The following is an 18,345-nucleotide window of genomic DNA, read 5'->3' on the forward strand; positions in this document are numbered from 1 at the left end:
TCAGCCTTATCTGGATTGAGCTTCAGTATGTTGGCTCTTGTCCAGTCCATTATCGAGCGAAGGCAACTGTCTAGCACACCAACTGCCACACTTGCAGATGTGAGTAGTGCTCGCGCGTTTTCTTTTCCGAGCAGGCCGTACCACTCTGGGTCACGCCGGGGCGGGAACTGCGAGCGCCGCATCCATTCTCCTGAAAGGGGGCGGCGTGGACCATTCTCAAAGAGAGGGGCAGCTTCATTTGTGCGTCAGACCATCGCAAACGAAGGGAGAGGAGCTGGAGAAGAACGGCGGCGCCGCCTTCTAAGCCTGTACCATCACCCGCCGCGGTGCAGGAGGGGAGGGTGGTGTGAGGTGAGCCGGACGGTACCATTGTGGCAAGGCGCGCGACGGGGACGGGAGGTGCCTCGTGCGCTTGCGCGCGGGCGGCGGGCGGGGCCTTTCTCCCGGCGGGCCTTGTGGTTGGCGGGTGGCCGCCTGTCTGTCTTGTGTGGCTGGCTGAGGGGGAATCGCGCGTCGCGTCGGCTGCCGGTCAGGTCCGGTTTGGGAGGCTTCGATTACGCGGCGGTGGCGACGACGACGACGACGCGGCGGCGCTCCCTTCTTCCTCTTCCCCCTCCGCGGCTCTGGCCCGCTTCCGCGCGTTGACGCAGGTAGAGGGGCCCTCCCTGCCCGGGCCGTGTGGGAGGCGCCCGGTCTGCTCCGCGCCTGGACGTTCAATGCTCTCGGTGGGTGAGAGGACGACGTCGAGGAGGCGGCGGTGGCCGGGGCCTTTGCGGGAGGGGTGGATGAAGGCGCGGTGGGGGGAGAATGGGGGGAGGCTGAAGCACGACGGGGAGGGCCGCACAGGCGGGGGGCGTAGGGCGGGGAGCGAACGCCGCTTTGAGACCCTTTACTTCGATTGGGGGGTGTCCCGGTATTTGTGGGCTGCCTGGGGAAGGAAGTGGGAGGGGGCGGGGTGGCGAACTGGGGAGCTGCTCGGTGGGGTGGGGGAGAAAGGGTGGGAGGGAGGTCAAGACATTATGGGGGTGAGCGTTGAGGGTCAACAGTGGATCTGCACAGAGCCCTTTTCAGGCCCTTCAGCTTTCTTTTGATGGCGCTGTGAATTTTCCTGAGTGAAGAGTGGGTGAGAGAGGGAGAGCCACCCTTGGGACTTTCGAGTTAGGAGGTTTCCGTGGTGGTGAGTGGGTTCAGGGGGAAGAATGGGAGGCAGGCTGGCAGGGAAAGGAGATGGGGAGGATGCGGAATTTAAAAGGGCATGGGGATTGGGAAAGGGCCATTTTCATACGCTACTTCCTCTGGTGGTTGTGCGACTTGAAGTGAATGGGGCCACGCTTGAAATTTGGAGTAGGAGGAAGCGGCGTCTGAAGGAGAGAGTGGTTAAGCCTAAGGCAGACACTGGGAGCTGGCAGAGGGGGGATGTCTGGGACTGGGTCTGAGAAGCTGAACTAGAGGAGGGGCCTGGCCTGTTCAAGTGTGGGGAGAGAGATGTCCATCATAGTCATATATTTCTTCTTGACGTTTGTAAGCCTTTTTTTTTTTTGAGTGGTTGCTTATAACTTGGGATGGAAGATTGATTGTATGGTTAATGGGAATACCACAGGAAGGTTTGCAGAAATGGGGTAGGCCAAAGGGAAGAGAAAGCCTGATTTGGTGGAGGGAAGAATAGTCTTTTCAGACCTCTCGGTTACTCTTATATATTTATTTTTACATTTATATCCCACCTTTTCTCCATGAAGCTCAGAGTGGCATGCATGGTTCTCTTCCTTAATTCATCCTCACAACAACCCTGTGAAGTAGGTTAGGCTGAAGTGACTGGCCCAAGAACACCCAGTGAGCTTCATCGCTCCATTGTGAAGGAGGATGAGCAAAGTTGTTGATCTGTGGAGGAGTGGTGAAGCTGGCTTGGCCTGGCCTAGGGGCAGTACTTTGTTTTAAAAGATTACTTTTAAAAGAGTGGTCATCATGGAAAGGAAATGTACTGGAACAGCATAGAGCTTTAGCAACATGTGAAGGGAGGAGAACTGAAGGAGCAAAAACTTTGGATTTGGAAGTAATACAAGTCCTCCAAGGAACCTAAAGGTAAAGGGACCCCTGACTGTTAGGTCCAGTTGCGCACGACTCTGGGGTTGCGACGCTCGTCTTGCTTTATTGGCTGAGGGAGCCGGCGTACAGCTTCCGGGTCATGTGGCCAGCATGACTAAGCCGCTTCTGGCGAACCAGAACAGCGCACGGAAACGCCGTTTACCCTCTCGCCGGAGTGGTACCTATTTATCTACTTGCACTTTGACGTGCTTTCGAACTGGGATAATTTTTTGTTTGAGTAGCCCAGAAAAACATACATACAAACTTGGTAAAGGAGAGTCAGTGTGTTGTGGGGGATACTTAGACAAAAAAGTGGAGGCTTAAGGAAGGATTTGTAATTTGGAGGGGGGGGAAGGGAGGGGCTGCTAGACCACAAGGAATCAGTAAATGTTATGATGGGGAAATGCTACAAGGAAAATTGCAGGTTAGGTAGGAGCAGTAAGAGAGTAACAACATAAAACTGAGCCTTAGGATCAGGCCTGTGGAAGAATGGAGGAAGTGGGTGTGTACTGAAGAATGTCTCACAGGGGGACCTACAAGTCTCTAGAAAGGAGGAGAGATTATGCAAGTGAGCATCAAGGCTGCAGCTGCAAAGATGTACCTATGGCTTGGGGAAATAATTTGGAAGCTAAGTGGAGGTTTATGGAAGGTCTGTGTCGGAAATACAGATGTTGAGGAAGGTATTTACAGGAACTGACCGTGTTGAAAGACCAAGGAGAAGAATGAGTGTGTGTAGGAAGAGGTGGTGGTATATTGGAATGGAGTGCAGGACAAAGCCTGGAGTACGCATGCCACCACATAGTTTAGAGGTTTGTCAAGGAAAGCTGGAGCAGATTTGAAAGAAAGAAACAGAGGCAGAGGTTGCTGGGGAAATAAATGGGAAGTGAGGTTGCATTGAGTAGTCAAACCTAGAGTGAAGGAGTACAACAAGGAAGTGTTAGGTGATAAAAGACCAAGATGGTGTAAGGAAGCATAGTCTAGTTAAATCATTAAAAGGGGAGTCTTTGTGCTGGAGATAAGTTTCTTGGGGGGTGTATGATATAAAAGCACAGGACAGCCCTTGACATTTGAAATCTGCTGGCATCCCCTGGGTTTCGTTGGCCATGGTTTGTTACAAACCACTTTTTCCATGTGAAATAACTGTGTGTGTGATTTTGGGTACCTATGACAGACTAGCACTTTTCACAAGTTGTAGTATGAACATTCTCTCTGCTTGTTGAATGAACAGGGAAGGTTGTGACTCAGAACTGCAGTAGTAAGGAAAAAAAGGCACCTCCCTATGTGACTCAAAGTGCAGAAATGTTATCTTCACTTAGACTTCTGTGGGGTTGGAAAGTCTACAAGAGGTGGGAGTTGAGGTCTCAAACTAATAGATGATTTTATTTGTGGTAGTGAAGAGGAATCTTTTGAGCATGCCGTGGTTTAGCTATAGAACATCTAGATACGACTAAATTGAAACAGTTTTCCCTAACACTTTGTGAATAATTTTCAATTTACTGTCCACATTTTGAACTTTGTCCTTCCATAGAACACTGCACTAGTTAACTGTTGAGGGGATTAAGGAATAGAGCTGATGTGATTGTAGTGTTGCTTGTAATTTTTTAAAATTAAAAATAACCTTCAGGCTCCTGCTTCCTTTAGCATCAGAATCAGAAGAATCTTTATTTGCATCAACCACTAGCCATAGCATTAAAATATAATGTACTGATTCTTTTTGCATCTTTTCTGATATTGTGGTATAGTTTTACTAAAAAAAAAAAAAAGTGTCTTTGACAAAGACACTTTACTGATAAATGCTTTATAACAGGGTGGACAAAAATGATAGACCAATTTAGGTGAAACAAATCTGATTTTACCAAATTTAGTTTTCAGCTACAATGTTTTGTTTTACGTATACACTGGTCTAAAATTAAATCTGAATTTAAATTGCAAAAATTATTATTAAAACTGAATTTTTGACTCACTTATAAGAAGCTGCTTTTCTTTGTAAAAAGAAAATAGTGGGGAAAACATACTCAGTTATCATACAACACTACTGTTCATCTCCTTATATTTTTATATTGCGAGGAGATGACTGTAATCCTCTATGCTTTCTTGGGAGTAAGAAGCTCCTCTGAAATTGTGGGATTTAACATCAGAACTAAAGTAACATGGGATCAGGCAGCAGCACAAATCTAAACGGACAGGGGACAGACTATAATTCAGTTTTAGAACACATGTTTGGCCTGTAGATGTAACAGGTTCAGTCTCTGGCATCTCCAGGTGGGGCTGGAAAAGACCTTGCCTGAAACTCTGGAGAGCTATTGCCAGCCAGAATGCAGTATAGAGCTAGATGAAAGAGTTGTTTTTCTTGCTATAAGACAGCTTCCTATGTTTCTAAAGTGAATAGAAAATTTATTTTCTTAACAAGTGACCGGGTTGCATTCTTAAGAAAAAAGCTTTTATTCTTTCTAAATCCAGATAATTGCTCTGTAGAAGTGTATAGTGTGTCCACATTTAGATAATTTTATGGGACTACCGATAGTGATAGCCAGAAGTGCAAAATTGTGTGTGTGTGTGTGTGTGTGTGTGTGTTTTCTTTAAAGTATCTCTAACTACCAGATGTTGTAGGCTAATAGAGTGGATATTGATTGTGCTATGGTATCTGGCTGGCCATTTCTGATAATCAGAATGCAGAGGATAAATGGACTTAGTCTAATTAATGGATGCAGTCTGGTCTAACATAGTACTATGTTAAATAACACAATTCTATAAAAATATTATCCACTAAAATAATATTTTGGGTTTGATCTCCCTGCTATAAGCTCCTTATAGTAAACTTGCTTTTTGAAAATAAATTGCACTAACTTAATTTTCCGTGTGACCTGGAGGACATCAAATAATTAGTCATTTGGGTAAACAAAACTGCTGTTGACATAGGTCATAGAAGCTTGTGGGTGGGTCATCAAGTTGCTAGAAGCTGACATCAGGCTTTGAATGTTGACTATAGAAAGATTGGCTATTTATAAAAACAACACTTTCCATCCACCTACATATTCTACCCTCCATTTGGAAATGTAACTGGGAACACATTCACATAATTGGAAGCTTAAAATTGGGAATCCATCAGCTATCTTCTAATGATGTTAAATTTAATTTACTTTTGAGAATTATTTGCGTTCTCTTATTTTTAAATTCTGGAAAATACTGCACATTTCAGAATCAGTTTATGAAATAAAAATGCAGCAAGTGCTTCCCAATTTTCCCAACTCTCTGCCTCTGTCTGTAAGAGAGTTTGGTCAATTAACCTAAAAAGTGTAACTAAATTATTTTGTACATCGTCACTTTGGTATAAATACTGGAGTTCTCCAAAAGGCATGCTATTTACATAGTACTTTGAATCAGAGAGAGAGAGTGTGGCACTTCATAAATACTAACAGAATTTGGATCTCGGGCCACTTCAGAATTGGCCTTTTTAGGGAATCTGAGAAAAATAGTGCTTGTCAGCATGACACCTGTGGACACACATAGGTGACACTGATGCTTTTCCTGGTGCCTGAAAGGACCATTGAAATGTGAAAGAAGCATTTTACTGTAGCCAGTTGATTAAGCTGCGGTGTGTGCATAGTGCCCATTACAGTTTCTAAGGTTTGTAAATGTACCCATGATTCCAAAAGGGGTGAACTCTGATGTAGAAAGAGCATGTCTATACAGTATAAATAATGTTTCTTTGTCACTCTAGATTATTCACGTTAAAAGTATTTAAGGGGTAGACTGAAGTGGACAGTAACCTGAGACTGTTAGAAATATTGTGGAGTTTGCACAGAATACGGCTTGTAAAGGTGAATGAGGCGTTTGTGGTACAGTCAAACCTCAGTTGTTGAATGTAATACGTTCTGGAAACCCGTTCGGCTTCCGAAATGTTCATCAACCGAGGTGCGGCTTCTGATTGGTTACAGGAGCTTCCTGTACTCAAATGGAAGCCGCATTGGACGGTCGATGTCCGAAAGCCAGAGCATTTACTTCGAGGTTTTTGGCGTTGGGGAGCCGAAACGTTCCAAGGTTTGACTGTAATGGGAAGGAAGTGGGCACAGTGACTGAGGGATAGGAAATTTAAGGTGAGATGGTGAGTTTGCAGTAGAATATGTTCTTGTGCACATCCTCCTCTTCTCCATCTACTGTGGATATCTACTTAGTTCCATTTTTGAACTTGGTAGCAGTTGGGAATGAAATGTTTGTCCAAGAACTCATCTAGGATAATGGGCTCACATGCCCTTGTTACTAAGCTTTCAATAGCCTGCCAGTTTTTGTTTCACTCCCCTGTTTTTTATTTATAAAAGTAACTGACATTCCTTCTAGGCAGGTGAAGCATGGAAGAGTGTTGCTCTTGCTAGCCTGGTCAGCTTCACTTCCTCTGTAGTCAGTATGGGAACCAATCATGGTGGTAAAGCAGAAAGACTGCTCAGCTTTGCCAGTCAAATCTGTTGAAGGAAAGCACCAATGTTGGCCAAGCGAATGGTTAAAGACAAGGCTGTGCTTAATGTTTATGTGTTTTGTATACAGGCATCTCTCTCTCTCTCTGGGCCTGGAAACTTGAAAAATTCAGGGCACTTGGTTATCAAAACCTCTAGAACTTTGATAGCACTGCCTGGAAATTTCAGGCAGATCTAGCCACAGCTGGAAAACATTTATTTGTATCTGGTCATTTGTGACAACATTGCTTTCCATTTTCAGCACTTCAATTATATATTTTTTGTAATTGCTTTCAGGCTGTTAATCCTTAAACCCTCTGTGCAGCACCAGGATTAGGTTTTTGCATCTTGGATTGACCACATTAAAGCTTGCAGTTCTATGAAAAAACTATAAATATATTTTGTGTAGAACCATTTTAAGCACTGGCACCAAAATGAGCATATGTATGTTTTAGGCTGCTTTGCTTCCGAGGTTGTAAAAGGGAATGAACAAGAATGGTACTTTTTCTGGGGGTACTCAATGGTACGCACTGCTGGCACATTTTCCCTTAGAATAAAAGCCCTGTTTAAAAGTGTGGCACTTACTGTAACAACTTCATGGTGAGTCCCAGCACCCTTTTTTCTAGAGGAAAAGCACTGTACAATAATGTTAAAGATGACCAAGCAACTAACAGTAGCTTTTGTTAAGTTATTGCAAAAGGGCTTCTTTGTTAAGATTTGGGTAGTATTTGGGTAGCAGATTTCTAGAGAGTGCACTGTTAGAAAAGTAGAAATGGAAGTTGTTCATGATTACATCAAACCACAAAATTACATTGAAATTAATAGGCAGTGTTAGTTGAGTTTCTCAAGGGCATAGGCCTGCAGCTTTGCAACCCATGTCCACACAAAGGGCAGGAAGTTGTTGGACCTCTGTAGAGAAGAACAGAGAAAAGATAAATTTGTTCCCAAATGTGAGCAAACTCCATTATACAGTATAAGGCATATAAAAGAACTTCAGAGGAGGAAGTGCATGGTTGCATGAATGGACAAAGAGCAGGCACCTCTGTCCATGTTAACCAGCACCATGAAACTGTTGAAAAGCTGGCTGCTGTTCAGAATCTTGGCAGACTCTGGCGTGTATTTATTATTGGCTTGCTGAGATGTGACAGTATTTGATCATGGTAAAATTATATCTAACAACATTCCAAAACCTGTTCTCTTATTTCTGTGCTATTACAAGTTAAGTTTTAAGAAACAAGGAACTTTTGGAGATTTGTCCCTCAAATAATTTTTGCTGCTTTGAGAAAGCAATTTTTACACTACTCTTCATGGCAGTTCATTCTAAGCATATGAAAAATAATCAAGTGTGGAATTCAGCTAGAAGTAAAATGAGTTCAGATAAGCTAATCTTACAAGAGGTTGCTTGCCTATACCGGAGGGTAATCTCTGATGAATGTCTGACAAATTAGCAGGTTTTGCTTTGTACTATGTTGTTGTGCTATGCTATGTTGAAAGGTGATCCAAATAACCTTTTCCAAAGTATGTCTCTTGCAGTCCTGGAAAGGTACAGCTGGTGCAGTCCGTCTTATGGCCTCAGTCCTGAAGGCAACAAGCTGAAATGCAAGCTGCAAGGGGGTCTTCAAAGGCAGGGAGTATTTTTGGACTAGTTCTGTTTGCAGTAGAAAACTGAACTAAAAGTTGGGTAAACCAGAAATGTGGGCATCTAGTACAGATGAATTTGTTACTTTTAAAAGTTTATGGGTCAGCTAGATGCCATTGTAGTGATCCTGGTTAATCTCTCCTGGACAGCTATAAGCCCAGTGCCAGGCTGTTGGCAGGTTGCTTTATCTCGGACTCTGCTATCTGTGATTCATGAGATGAGACTAATGGCCTGCCAGGCCACGTTTATATAAAGTTTCAGTCAGTGTGTAAAAATTATTTAGGTCCCTTCCCAAGCTTCTCTGGGTTCCCTAAATCACAGATTACAAAACTTCCTTGTGTTCACCCCCGCTCTGCTTGTTAGTGTTACAGAACTCTAGTTGTTCTGAAATGGTGTGCGCTACCTTCTTTTGGGCCTATATTATCATTTGCCATTTACTTCACTACATGCTGTTCTTTAATTGCTACTTCTCAGGCAGCAAAAGGCTCTCATGTGCACATAAATTTATTGTGTACAAACCAATCTGCAAAGAGTAAAGCCCTGTTTTAGGCTTCATTTCTTCTAGGGCACAATAGGGATGAAATCTGGAATCTGCTTTGCGTTCCTAGACAGAATACTGGACTCCGCAGAAGGTGCCTTTGTGCATGTTGATAACACATTTTTCCGACTCTGAACTATAGGTTATTTGCATAGGCCAGAGATCTAGCACCATTTTCTCCTTAAAAATTAAACACCCCACACCGTATAATGTGCAACCTGGTCCTTTCCCACAAAATTCACTTCTGGTTCTGTTCAATCATCCTTTTATAGCCTCTTTCTAAATATATTCTCACCCACCTCACAATCAAACAAACTTCTTATTCTCTCGCTTAGTCCTAGAATTCAGTAGTAGGGCTGAACCCAGATTTGTAACTTGCCTTGGGGTCTTTGGGATAATAAAGCAAAATAAATCTCTCTTTATCCTTGGGAGACTGTGGTAGTGTTGCTAGTTCCCTTCAGTTTCATCAGTAGGACAATAAGTTAAAGCATTAGTTAATTTATCATGGTCAGTTTTAATTGGTGGACAAATTAAGATGTTGAGTTAATTTTGAGACTTTTCTGATATATTCCTGAAGTAAGGTTTGGGCATGTATATAATAGCTGGATGTTAAGTAGTTGTTACCTTACACTTGAGTATCAAGAGGTTTTGATTTTTAATAAGTGGGTAGAATTAACAATTTGACTTGACAAGCATATGTTGATTATTTTATGTCACTTTAAGACGTTCTGTGGTTTTGGCAGGAAAGAGAATTAACTTGAGATGCTCTTAAGCAGCTGCAAATATTTTTTTCTGGATGAATACCTTTGTAAGACCTCTTGCTCTTAAAGTTGGCTTGATAATCCAGGATGGTAGTCTAGGAACACTTTGTCAGCAGGAACTATGTTGCTCTTAAAACCTTCATTGCCAGGGAGTTGATACCCACATACAGATTTTCAGTTGTGCAATCGCTTGCTTAATAGCTAGACCTTGGGAGTAAATTCCCATTTATTTGGGAGAGCTTTGCCTGGAGTGCAGAAATAAGGAAGAAGATCTGGTAACTTTCCCTTGATGTAAGCGACTTACCAGTATCCTCTCCATTCAGTTTTGTATGACTTTACACAAAACTACTGGTTTTTTCATTGTTAAAAAGGAAATAAAAATGGATCTCTTCCTCTAAGTATTACACAAAACATCAAAAGTTCTTTGGTACCTGTTTATTCTAGCTGGAAGAGAAGAGGGGCCAAGCTCCCAACAGCTTTTGTTCTTCTCCTTAATTGGCACACTTGTTTCCATATTCTGTAGCTGCAGGTCTAGTGATGGTTTTGAAGTAGTGATAATGCTAAGATTCAAGTGTAGCATTCTGTAGGAGAAGATTCACAGTTGAATCCAGTTAATATTCCAGAGCTCCACTCACACAGGTGGTGGTGGTGCGGGGAAGACTAGACCTCAGTTAGGTGATTGAGCACACCTCTGTCCTTGCCCCTGACAACTTAACTAAAATGTTGTCTTGTTTTGGAGCATCACTTAATGGAGGCAATTAAGAACGTGCAAAGGAGTGACTAAGGGCATGCCAGTGGCCCACTGTTATCTGAGTTAATTTTTTTAATTGTACTTTATTAAAATTATATGAACAGTGAATAAAGGCACACATGACAACTGGGAGAATCTTTTCTGTGATTTGCCCTCCTGCTTTTGAGTACATAATGTAGAATTCTTCTACTTGGTAACATGTTGCCTAGTCACCACTGGTGACTAGAAACTGCCCCCTCCCCTGGAGACCAGTTGTTAACCCAGAGCCCCAGATTTGCAAACAAACTTTTGGACATGCTTCATGCTGTATTGATTGGATTTTGGTCAGTTCTTAGACCTAGTACATCTGGACCAGAAGCCACCTTTGTTTTGCAAAGCTCTGCTGTTTTTATCATCTTAACATTGATCAAGATCCAGTAAATGAAGGCAGAACCTCAGTCAGTAGATTTGTCTGTATTGTGTGACTATAGTCTTTGTTTTTGGAAGGAGATTCTACCTCTTTCTGTGTACATTTTCCTTTCCTTAAGGCCGTCAGACGGTAAGGTGTGAAATAACTCTAGCTGGCTGTTATTTTTGCTTCTGCCATGTGAAATCTATTTGAGGGCTAGCTCATAGTTACTCAATGGCCTGGTTTGGGCTGTTATTTAAGGCTTCATAAACCATGGTTGATGGAACAAAGGTCAGGGCTGAGCACTCCTCATGCTGGCTTTGGTGCAAAGATGCTAGCTTGTATTGAGCCAGAGTACCCTGTTGTGTTTGAAATGTGCCGCTCTGGCTTAATATATGTTAACAAATCAGGAATCCTGGCTTATTTTTCTAGTTTGTTATCAGATACTAAATCAGAGTTCCCTAGTTACAATGTAATAAGAAGCCTTCAAATAAATGCCACACACCCAGCCTCATAAACCATGAATGACCATCTGTCAAGCCAAGGAATAAAAAGACAATTGATTACTTCTTAGAAACACCTTTACTTCACAAGTTTGTGGACTGAGCTCTGCCAGTGAAAACACCTTCTGGCCTCAATTCTAGCAAACACAAGCTTAGTTTGAAAGTGGAAGGGAAGAGTTGAGAACTGAATGTTCATTAGACAAAACTGTGAAGAGTAAATTGGTGACAATTTGAGCCAGAAAAGGTTTTGATCAGATAGGATCTGTGAAAGGGAGCTAGTAATGAAGTTACTGTGTTTGTGCCACTGACCTTTTTGTATACTCCTGTGAACATCCATCTATGTATACTTTTTTAAAAAAACCAACAACCTGTAATTCTGGAACATTTGATTTTTTTCAAATTCCATTTTCTAAAGTTTGAGATTCCTCACTCCCCCCACAAAAAGTGGTTTTTTTATTTGTATGTGTTAGTAGACAGTTCACTAAAATATAGTAACCTTTGCGAATTCCTCTAAAAGCCTGGTTTGAACAATACATTTTTTCATGTTAAATCTGTGCCTCTAGATAGCCCACACTCAATTTCTTAAAATGTTTCTACCTTTGTGTTCTTTTCCTTACCTAGCTTGTAAGAGTTCTATAGTAGTTGGACCATGATACCTGATAAAGTCTCATGTAAAAATTAAAAAAGTATTACAACTAACGAAATTTAAGTTTTTCTGATAGTTGTTGACACAGTTGCAGGTGGATTTGCATTCATTTTTGCTGAACATCTTGCTCAGCATTCCACAGGTGAATTTTTTGCTGTCATATGTTGGTAAGGCACAGCTGAAGAAACTGAAGAGTAGGTGCATAGTCTAGGCTTGGTTGCTACCCATGAGAAATTTCATCCCCATGAGACTACAGAAGAGAACTACAGCAAGCATGTTTATATGCAGGCTTCAGTGTCTTCTGTGAACAGCAGCAGTTATACTAATTCCTTCCCTCTTGCATCAAGCTTACATAATTGAATCCCCAGTGCTAAATTGACAAATAGATGCTTTGCATTCCATACCCTTTAAATTAGAAAGTTTTCCTACTACAGTGCAGGCTATATGTCTCTGTACAACTTCAGGATCTGGTAGCATTGAGACTTTGTAGGGTGATGGACTGTCTGTGATTTGTTTACTGGCTTAAAGGTTGAACTCTGTTTTTATATGCTTTTGCATAATGATTTACTGGTTTTATGCTATATTTTTGTTTTAATTATGTGTATTGTTTTAGGTTGTACACCACTTAAGAGATTTTTAAACTACTAAGCAGCTTCTAAAAAATATGGACTCTTGAGTGTGGGACTCTGCCTCACTCCCTGCCTTGGAAGTAGGCTTTGAGACAGAAAGATGCATATGCATATGCAGCCTCCATCATACAGCATGGGTTTCTTGTACTGGAGCTGCTTGTTGGAAATCTTCCTTTCAGCATTGAAAACCAGTCATTCTTTAAGGTTAGAAGGGAAAGACCCACACAGTTCTGTTTCTGCAACAGGTGAACATGAGATTAGGCTGCTTTCAGCCTTTCTGAAATTTATATTTGGAATTCCCATGTTGTGAGGGCTAACATACAGTAATTTTCACATGTAATAAGTTTTGTAATTTGATGTGGATGCTTGGTAGCACTTTCCAGGACAAAACTCATCTGTATTAACCATGCAGAATAGTGTGGAGGAGGATACTGTTTGAATGTTTAACTGGAATATGTAACCAGGCTACATAAAATCCTTTCCTTGGTGCATTGTCTTAGATGATATACGTCATAACCTTGGTAAGGATCAACACTGAAGTGAGCAGGTTAGAATTTCCTGGTATTTGTTTTATACTGTGCGTCACGGAACAATTTGCCTTGTGAAAATGTGAACTGGACTGCTCTTGGCTTTCAAGTTCCTTTTGGCACAACTTGTGTGCATGTGGTTGAGGCAAACAGAGCACTTAATGAAACTTTCAGCTCACATGTTTGAGTTGAAACCAAATCTTCCACAAGCAGGTTATGAAAGGTAAAAGATTTTTATGGATAGCATATGTTTCTTGATATGTATTAAGGGTCATATTTGCTATACTTAAGGACTAGTTCACACTAAGTTGTGATAATTGCTTGAATCTGCATGCAGGGGAAATAGTGCTGTGTGAGATTTGGAAACCCTAGGATTGCAATCACAGACAAGGCATAAGGATCAGATAGTAATATGAGCACTGGCCTTGATTAATCGGAATGAGCATACAGATCACAGAAATGTTGTTTCACTTCGTTAATATATATTGTTCACTCTATGACTAAAGCAATTTCAGATACTTGTTTGCCATTTGAAATCTTAATGCTGTAGGTGTTTTGATGCTTCTGTACATATAATCTGTGCACAGCTGTCTCTAAACATGAACATTTCCCCCTCTCTTAGGTTTTCCATTCGAATCCACGTCACACATTTATGGCGATTCTGAGCGTCAGGGCAGATTTCTGCCGGGCCCAGCACAGCACCCTGGCTGACAAGTGAGCTAGGGGCCAGGGTCCTACGTGCCATAACGAAACTTTGCCTTGAAGACTCCAGACACCAAGACATAAGCCTCAAATATATGGGGATATTTTCTGCACATTGGACACCTTTTCCTCTTGGTGACACTAGAGAAGCAAAGCTTGGCCAAACACAAGTGGAAAGAAGATCTGCCCTTAAATTTTCTTTGTGCCTCACCAGTGCCTAAATGTAATAAAGGCTGCCTATTTTGTGCATGTAGTAGGGCAGAGTCTTGAGGAGAACCGCCTGTAGTAATTGAGGCTGAAGTTGAAGTGCAGCACGTTTTAAGCAAACCTGCTTTTCTTGAAGTGAAGAATCATCTTAAAGAACTTAACAAGGAAAGCTCTGATCTATCCCCAGACCCTTTAGTGATTTTTTAAATGTTTTCTGCTGTGAAACGTTGCAAGGTTTGATTTTTTTTGGGGCCCCATCACTCCTCCTGCCACTATGAACCGTCCCGCTCCAGTGGAGATTACTTATGAGAGTATGCGCTTCCTAATTACTCACAACCCAACCAATGCAACCCTCAACAAATTCACAGAGGTAAGGAGGCTATCTGTTATATTGTATGTTTGAACAGGCAGCCAAAGAGTGCACAAAAGATGCAGGCCAATGTAGTAGTCTACCTAGATGAGTGGTTTTCAAATTTTCTTCCGGGAAGCCTAGTGGAGGTGGGAAGCTTATCAAGGACTCTTCAGTGGAAAGACCAGTAATGGTAGACAACTGTACCCTGCAGTTATTGAGACCAGATTCCAACAGATGATAGCTAAAAGGTAACTTGCCCAATATTTCCAAACTTCCCCCTGGCAATACACAGACATAGAAATTGCTGGGTGAGTTCTAAAGTAAGTTCTTGATTAATGTGGGACTAAAGTAGGGCCTAGTAGAGAAATTCTCTAGAACTCTTATCCAAAACCCGCAGTCCCAGGATTTCTGGAGTGTAAAGCTGCAGTGACTCATATCTTGCATGGCCTATTTATTTCTGGAATCCCCATGCACTAGGGCTGCTTGCTAGTCTTTCTCCCAATTCACCTCTCTTCCTGTAGGGTTACCCCCAAGAAAAGGCACTCTTCAAGCAGACCCCCTCGCCTGGAGCCCACAACAGTATGTGGGTTGAAACAAGTTAACACATGAAATATGAAATATGAAAGCAGGAAAGGCCAGAATATAAATACAGTGTTCACACCTAGTCCAGGGGATAGTCCGGCCATTGATACTCCATGTCTGTAACTTTGTCACCTCAGTCAACAGAGCAACAGGGTTAGCAGGAATCATGAGAGAAGCGATGACCGGCTTCATGGTCTTTCAGGATTGTTTACATAGCACACACACAAACATTGTGATTCTCAGAATATCACCATGTTGAATATTATGAAACCGTTACCATGATGTGGACTTCAAACTGATTTTGGAAAATGTATTGATACACCATCCAGCCCTAGAAGGCACAAGACTGCAGTTACTAAATTGACCTACAAAGTGTCCTCCTCTCTCTTTTCATTCATCCTGTGTTAGCCTCTACACCAGATACTGGAATTAATCAGTGAGACTTAATTGAGGAATCATTCAGACACTAATAAATTTGGGGTGGCTAATCACCTGAGAGTTCTTCAGGGTGTTGTCACAACCGGGGAATTTTGCTCTCATTGTGTATTGTGGGTAGAATGTATGTTAAAAGTAAATTAAGGGATTTTGAAGTTCAGCTTGTTTTTTTTCACGTTTTGCAACTAAACCAGAGTTGTGTTTGTGTGCCTTAGAATTTATACTTGTAATGCATTTCCAGGAAGCCAGAAAACAAGGCTGTCCTTTAGACCAGAAATGTCTGAGGCTACATAACCCAGACAACCACATGCTTCCATTTAAAGAAGATTGGGGTGCTAACTTTGCTGTTCCACTTTGCCTTTGTGTTCCTTTTTCTTGTTTAGGCCACTTTACAAGTAATACTTTTCAGTACTTACCTCTCTTCTAGCTTGTAAAATGTTAAATGTGTTTTCTTTTATGCTACCATATGTTCTCTCTCTTGTTTTGAATAACTCGCTTCCAATTTAAGGACAAGGGTGCTTCTTAAACAAATGGGATGGTATCCAGCTAAGTCTTACTTGGGGTGAGCACACTTAAACCAATGGTCATGACTAACTTGGGTCCATTAATTTCTGTGGATTTACTCTGAGCAGAACTTGGTGGATACAACCTAGTATGATTGATGTTGGATATCACCTACTAGGCTTTAGATTATGTTTTAGATGATTTTGTGCTGCAGATTTAAACTTTTTGAAATAAATACTATTATTCAAAGATTTTCAAAATATACAGATAACAACCATGGTAACAAATATTAACAATAAACACTGTTGCAATAGTGTGCAATGCAAAGTCAATTACATTAACCTAAAGAGTCTATCCAAAATTTGCACACTTAAACTTAACCAGTTGCAAATTAAAAAATGAAGGAGAAAGGAACAGGCTTTGTGCAGCTAACAAAGCTTTTAAGAGCTCTGTAGTTCCAGCTGTTTTAAGAGAAGACGCTCGTTGACTTCTCAGTCTGTCACACCCATTGCTTCTTTGTGGATCCTTCCATTGGCAGGTCATCCTTTCTGCTTATCCTCCTTTACACCCTGCTGTTTCTGGACAGTTGAAGTATGTGCAGCAGTAATTCAAGGAAGAGATAGTTTTCCTTGGAAGGCTGCCCCAGGCTGTCACCTGTCATCAGTTATTCATACAGCTTTGCATGCCTCTGGAAGCAAAGGTATTTTTTCACTTGGTATGAAAAGTTGATTTGACTTCGTTTTTTTCTAAAAGGAGCTGAAGAAGTATGGAGTGACAACCTTGGTGCGTGTCTGTGATGCTACCTATGATAAAGCACCAGTTGAAAAAGAAGGAATTCAAGTTCTGGTGAGTATAAAGTCCTGAGAGGGTATTATGATTCAGCAGAAAATGGTGGGGTTTTTTGAACTGCCTAGTGGTCTTGCTTCTTAGTGAGATGGCACTGTCTGGGCTAGCCTGCAGCTGTGGAACTGTTCAAGACTTGGGCATGGATTCTGGGTCACTGAGCAATCTACAGTCCTGCCATATCAGGCGCATTCAAGTATTTGGCTAATCAGTTTGGGGGATTGAGTTCCAATGTCTCTGTGTTTCTCTAAAGATAGACTTTTGTGAGTATTAACTAGATAAACCTTGCCAGTGGGGATACCCATCCGCCTTCAGCTTTAAAGCCAGGAACAAGTGTGTGTGTGCATGAGAAAGTGAGTGACACGGCACAGTACTATGTTTTCTTGGCTGGAAAATGATTTTGTCCTGGGAGAAGGTGTGTGTGTGTGTGTGTGTGTGTGTGTGTGTGTGTGTTTGTGTGTGTGTAAATTGCAGTAGTTCAGGGCCGGGGGGACTACAGAGGCAGCAAAGTAAGCCTTCTTTGCTGCCTTCACTGTCACTAGGTAGGCTTGATGATGAGCCCTCACCCGTATTTGATTGCATTTGACCAGAGTTTTCTTCCACTCGCATTCGAGCCACCTCCCAGCTTGTTTCCTTGACTTAAGCTATGGAGTATAACAGGGAGCCAAGTGGGCTCCACAAAGCAGGAGGGGGCATTCAGGAACAATTGTGTCATCAACAAACCCAAATTTAAAAACACATGTTAAAAAGCGGTTGAAAACATTTTAACATTCTTTAAACAATTAGGACAATAATAACAGCAACAGAATCCACCAACAACCACCCCCCTAAACAATACCCCAACCCAAGATTCTGTTCATCTGCCTCAGCTTTTGTAGCTGGAGTTGGTCAGGGTCCTACCCTCCCAGGTCAGGTGGCAAAGGCCTGCAAGGGAGCAGGTTCTCCAGAAGTCACAGCCAAGATCATCTCTTGTGTCAAGCAATGCCTGGAAAATAATCTCTGCTGCAGCATGAAAAGGTAGTCATGAGAGAGATCTATGTTGCCTGATACTCAGACTACTCTCTCCTGGAGGTCAACAGCATCATCTTGTGACTGTAGGCCAGCCCTTCCTCTTGCCCTTGTTTTCTCTAGTGGGACAGAAGAATGGCCACATATGGTGTCCTTGATCTGAGCAATTGCAACAAGCAGCTTGCTGTGTATACCTCATTCCCCACCCTTGCCTCCACTGCCTGCAGCAGTAGTTCAGTCCATTCTGAGCAGACTATCTCTAAACCAGTTCCACAGGATAAGGAACTCTGCCCAGATCTTTCCAATGCCTTGACTTACCTCTGGGCTCTTAATTTGCCAGCAAAACCTGAAAAAACTGTTAGAAGAAAATGGAAATAAAAAATCAAGCTGTCCACCAAGATGTTCTAGTCTCCCAACAATTGTGTCACAACCATCCTGTGAGATAGGTTTGGCTGAGAGATAGCTACACTACCTCAAAGGATGGTTGCAAAGATAAAATGTTTGTCCAGACTTTACTTGTAGAGATGCTTAGGAGATGGGACACACAAAGCAATTGCTTATTCTACCCTAACATATGGTAATAGGTCATCAGAATTAGACATAAGCTGATTGAACTGGTAGTGTTCAATACATTTAATGCAGGAAAAGGCAAGGGAGGTGGGGTGGATAATGCTGGCATTGTTCCATGCCAGCTGCTGACACTTCACAGGTTCATGTGTCTGATTTTAAAAATAGCTTGTCTAAACAGCAGACATGGCTTAGGAAAGACAAGGTTGAATTATCTTCTGAAAATGTTT

At 42.0% G+C, this 18,345-nt stretch overlaps 1 protein-coding gene across 3 annotated transcripts in view; it reads left to right on the forward strand.

Annotated features, from left to right (window-relative positions):
• PTP4A2 (protein tyrosine phosphatase 4A2) overlaps window positions 1-18,345 on the forward strand; it is a 26,423-nt gene continuing 8,078 nt past the window's right edge. Inside the window, exons 1-3 of one of the 3 annotated variants that reach the window (XM_083625393.1) lie at window positions 1-99; window positions 13,538-14,194; window positions 16,451-16,543. In XM_083625393.1, coding sequence (XP_083481519.1) covers window positions 14,099-14,194; window positions 16,451-16,543 — 189 coding nt within the window. In that variant the 5' untranslated portion in view covers window positions 1-99; window positions 13,538-14,098. Of the gene's footprint in view, window positions 100-252; window positions 726-10,113; window positions 13,139-13,537; window positions 14,195-16,450; window positions 16,544-18,345 lie in introns of those variants that run through there. The other 2 variants (XM_083625391.1, XM_083625392.1) reach the window with 2 other exon arrangements.

The sequence above is a fragment of the Podarcis filfolensis genome, assembly GCF_964270895.1.
Source record: "Podarcis filfolensis genome assembly, chromosome: 8".
NCBI classification, from domain to species: Eukaryota; Metazoa; Chordata; class Lepidosauria; order Squamata; family Lacertidae; genus Podarcis; species Podarcis filfolensis.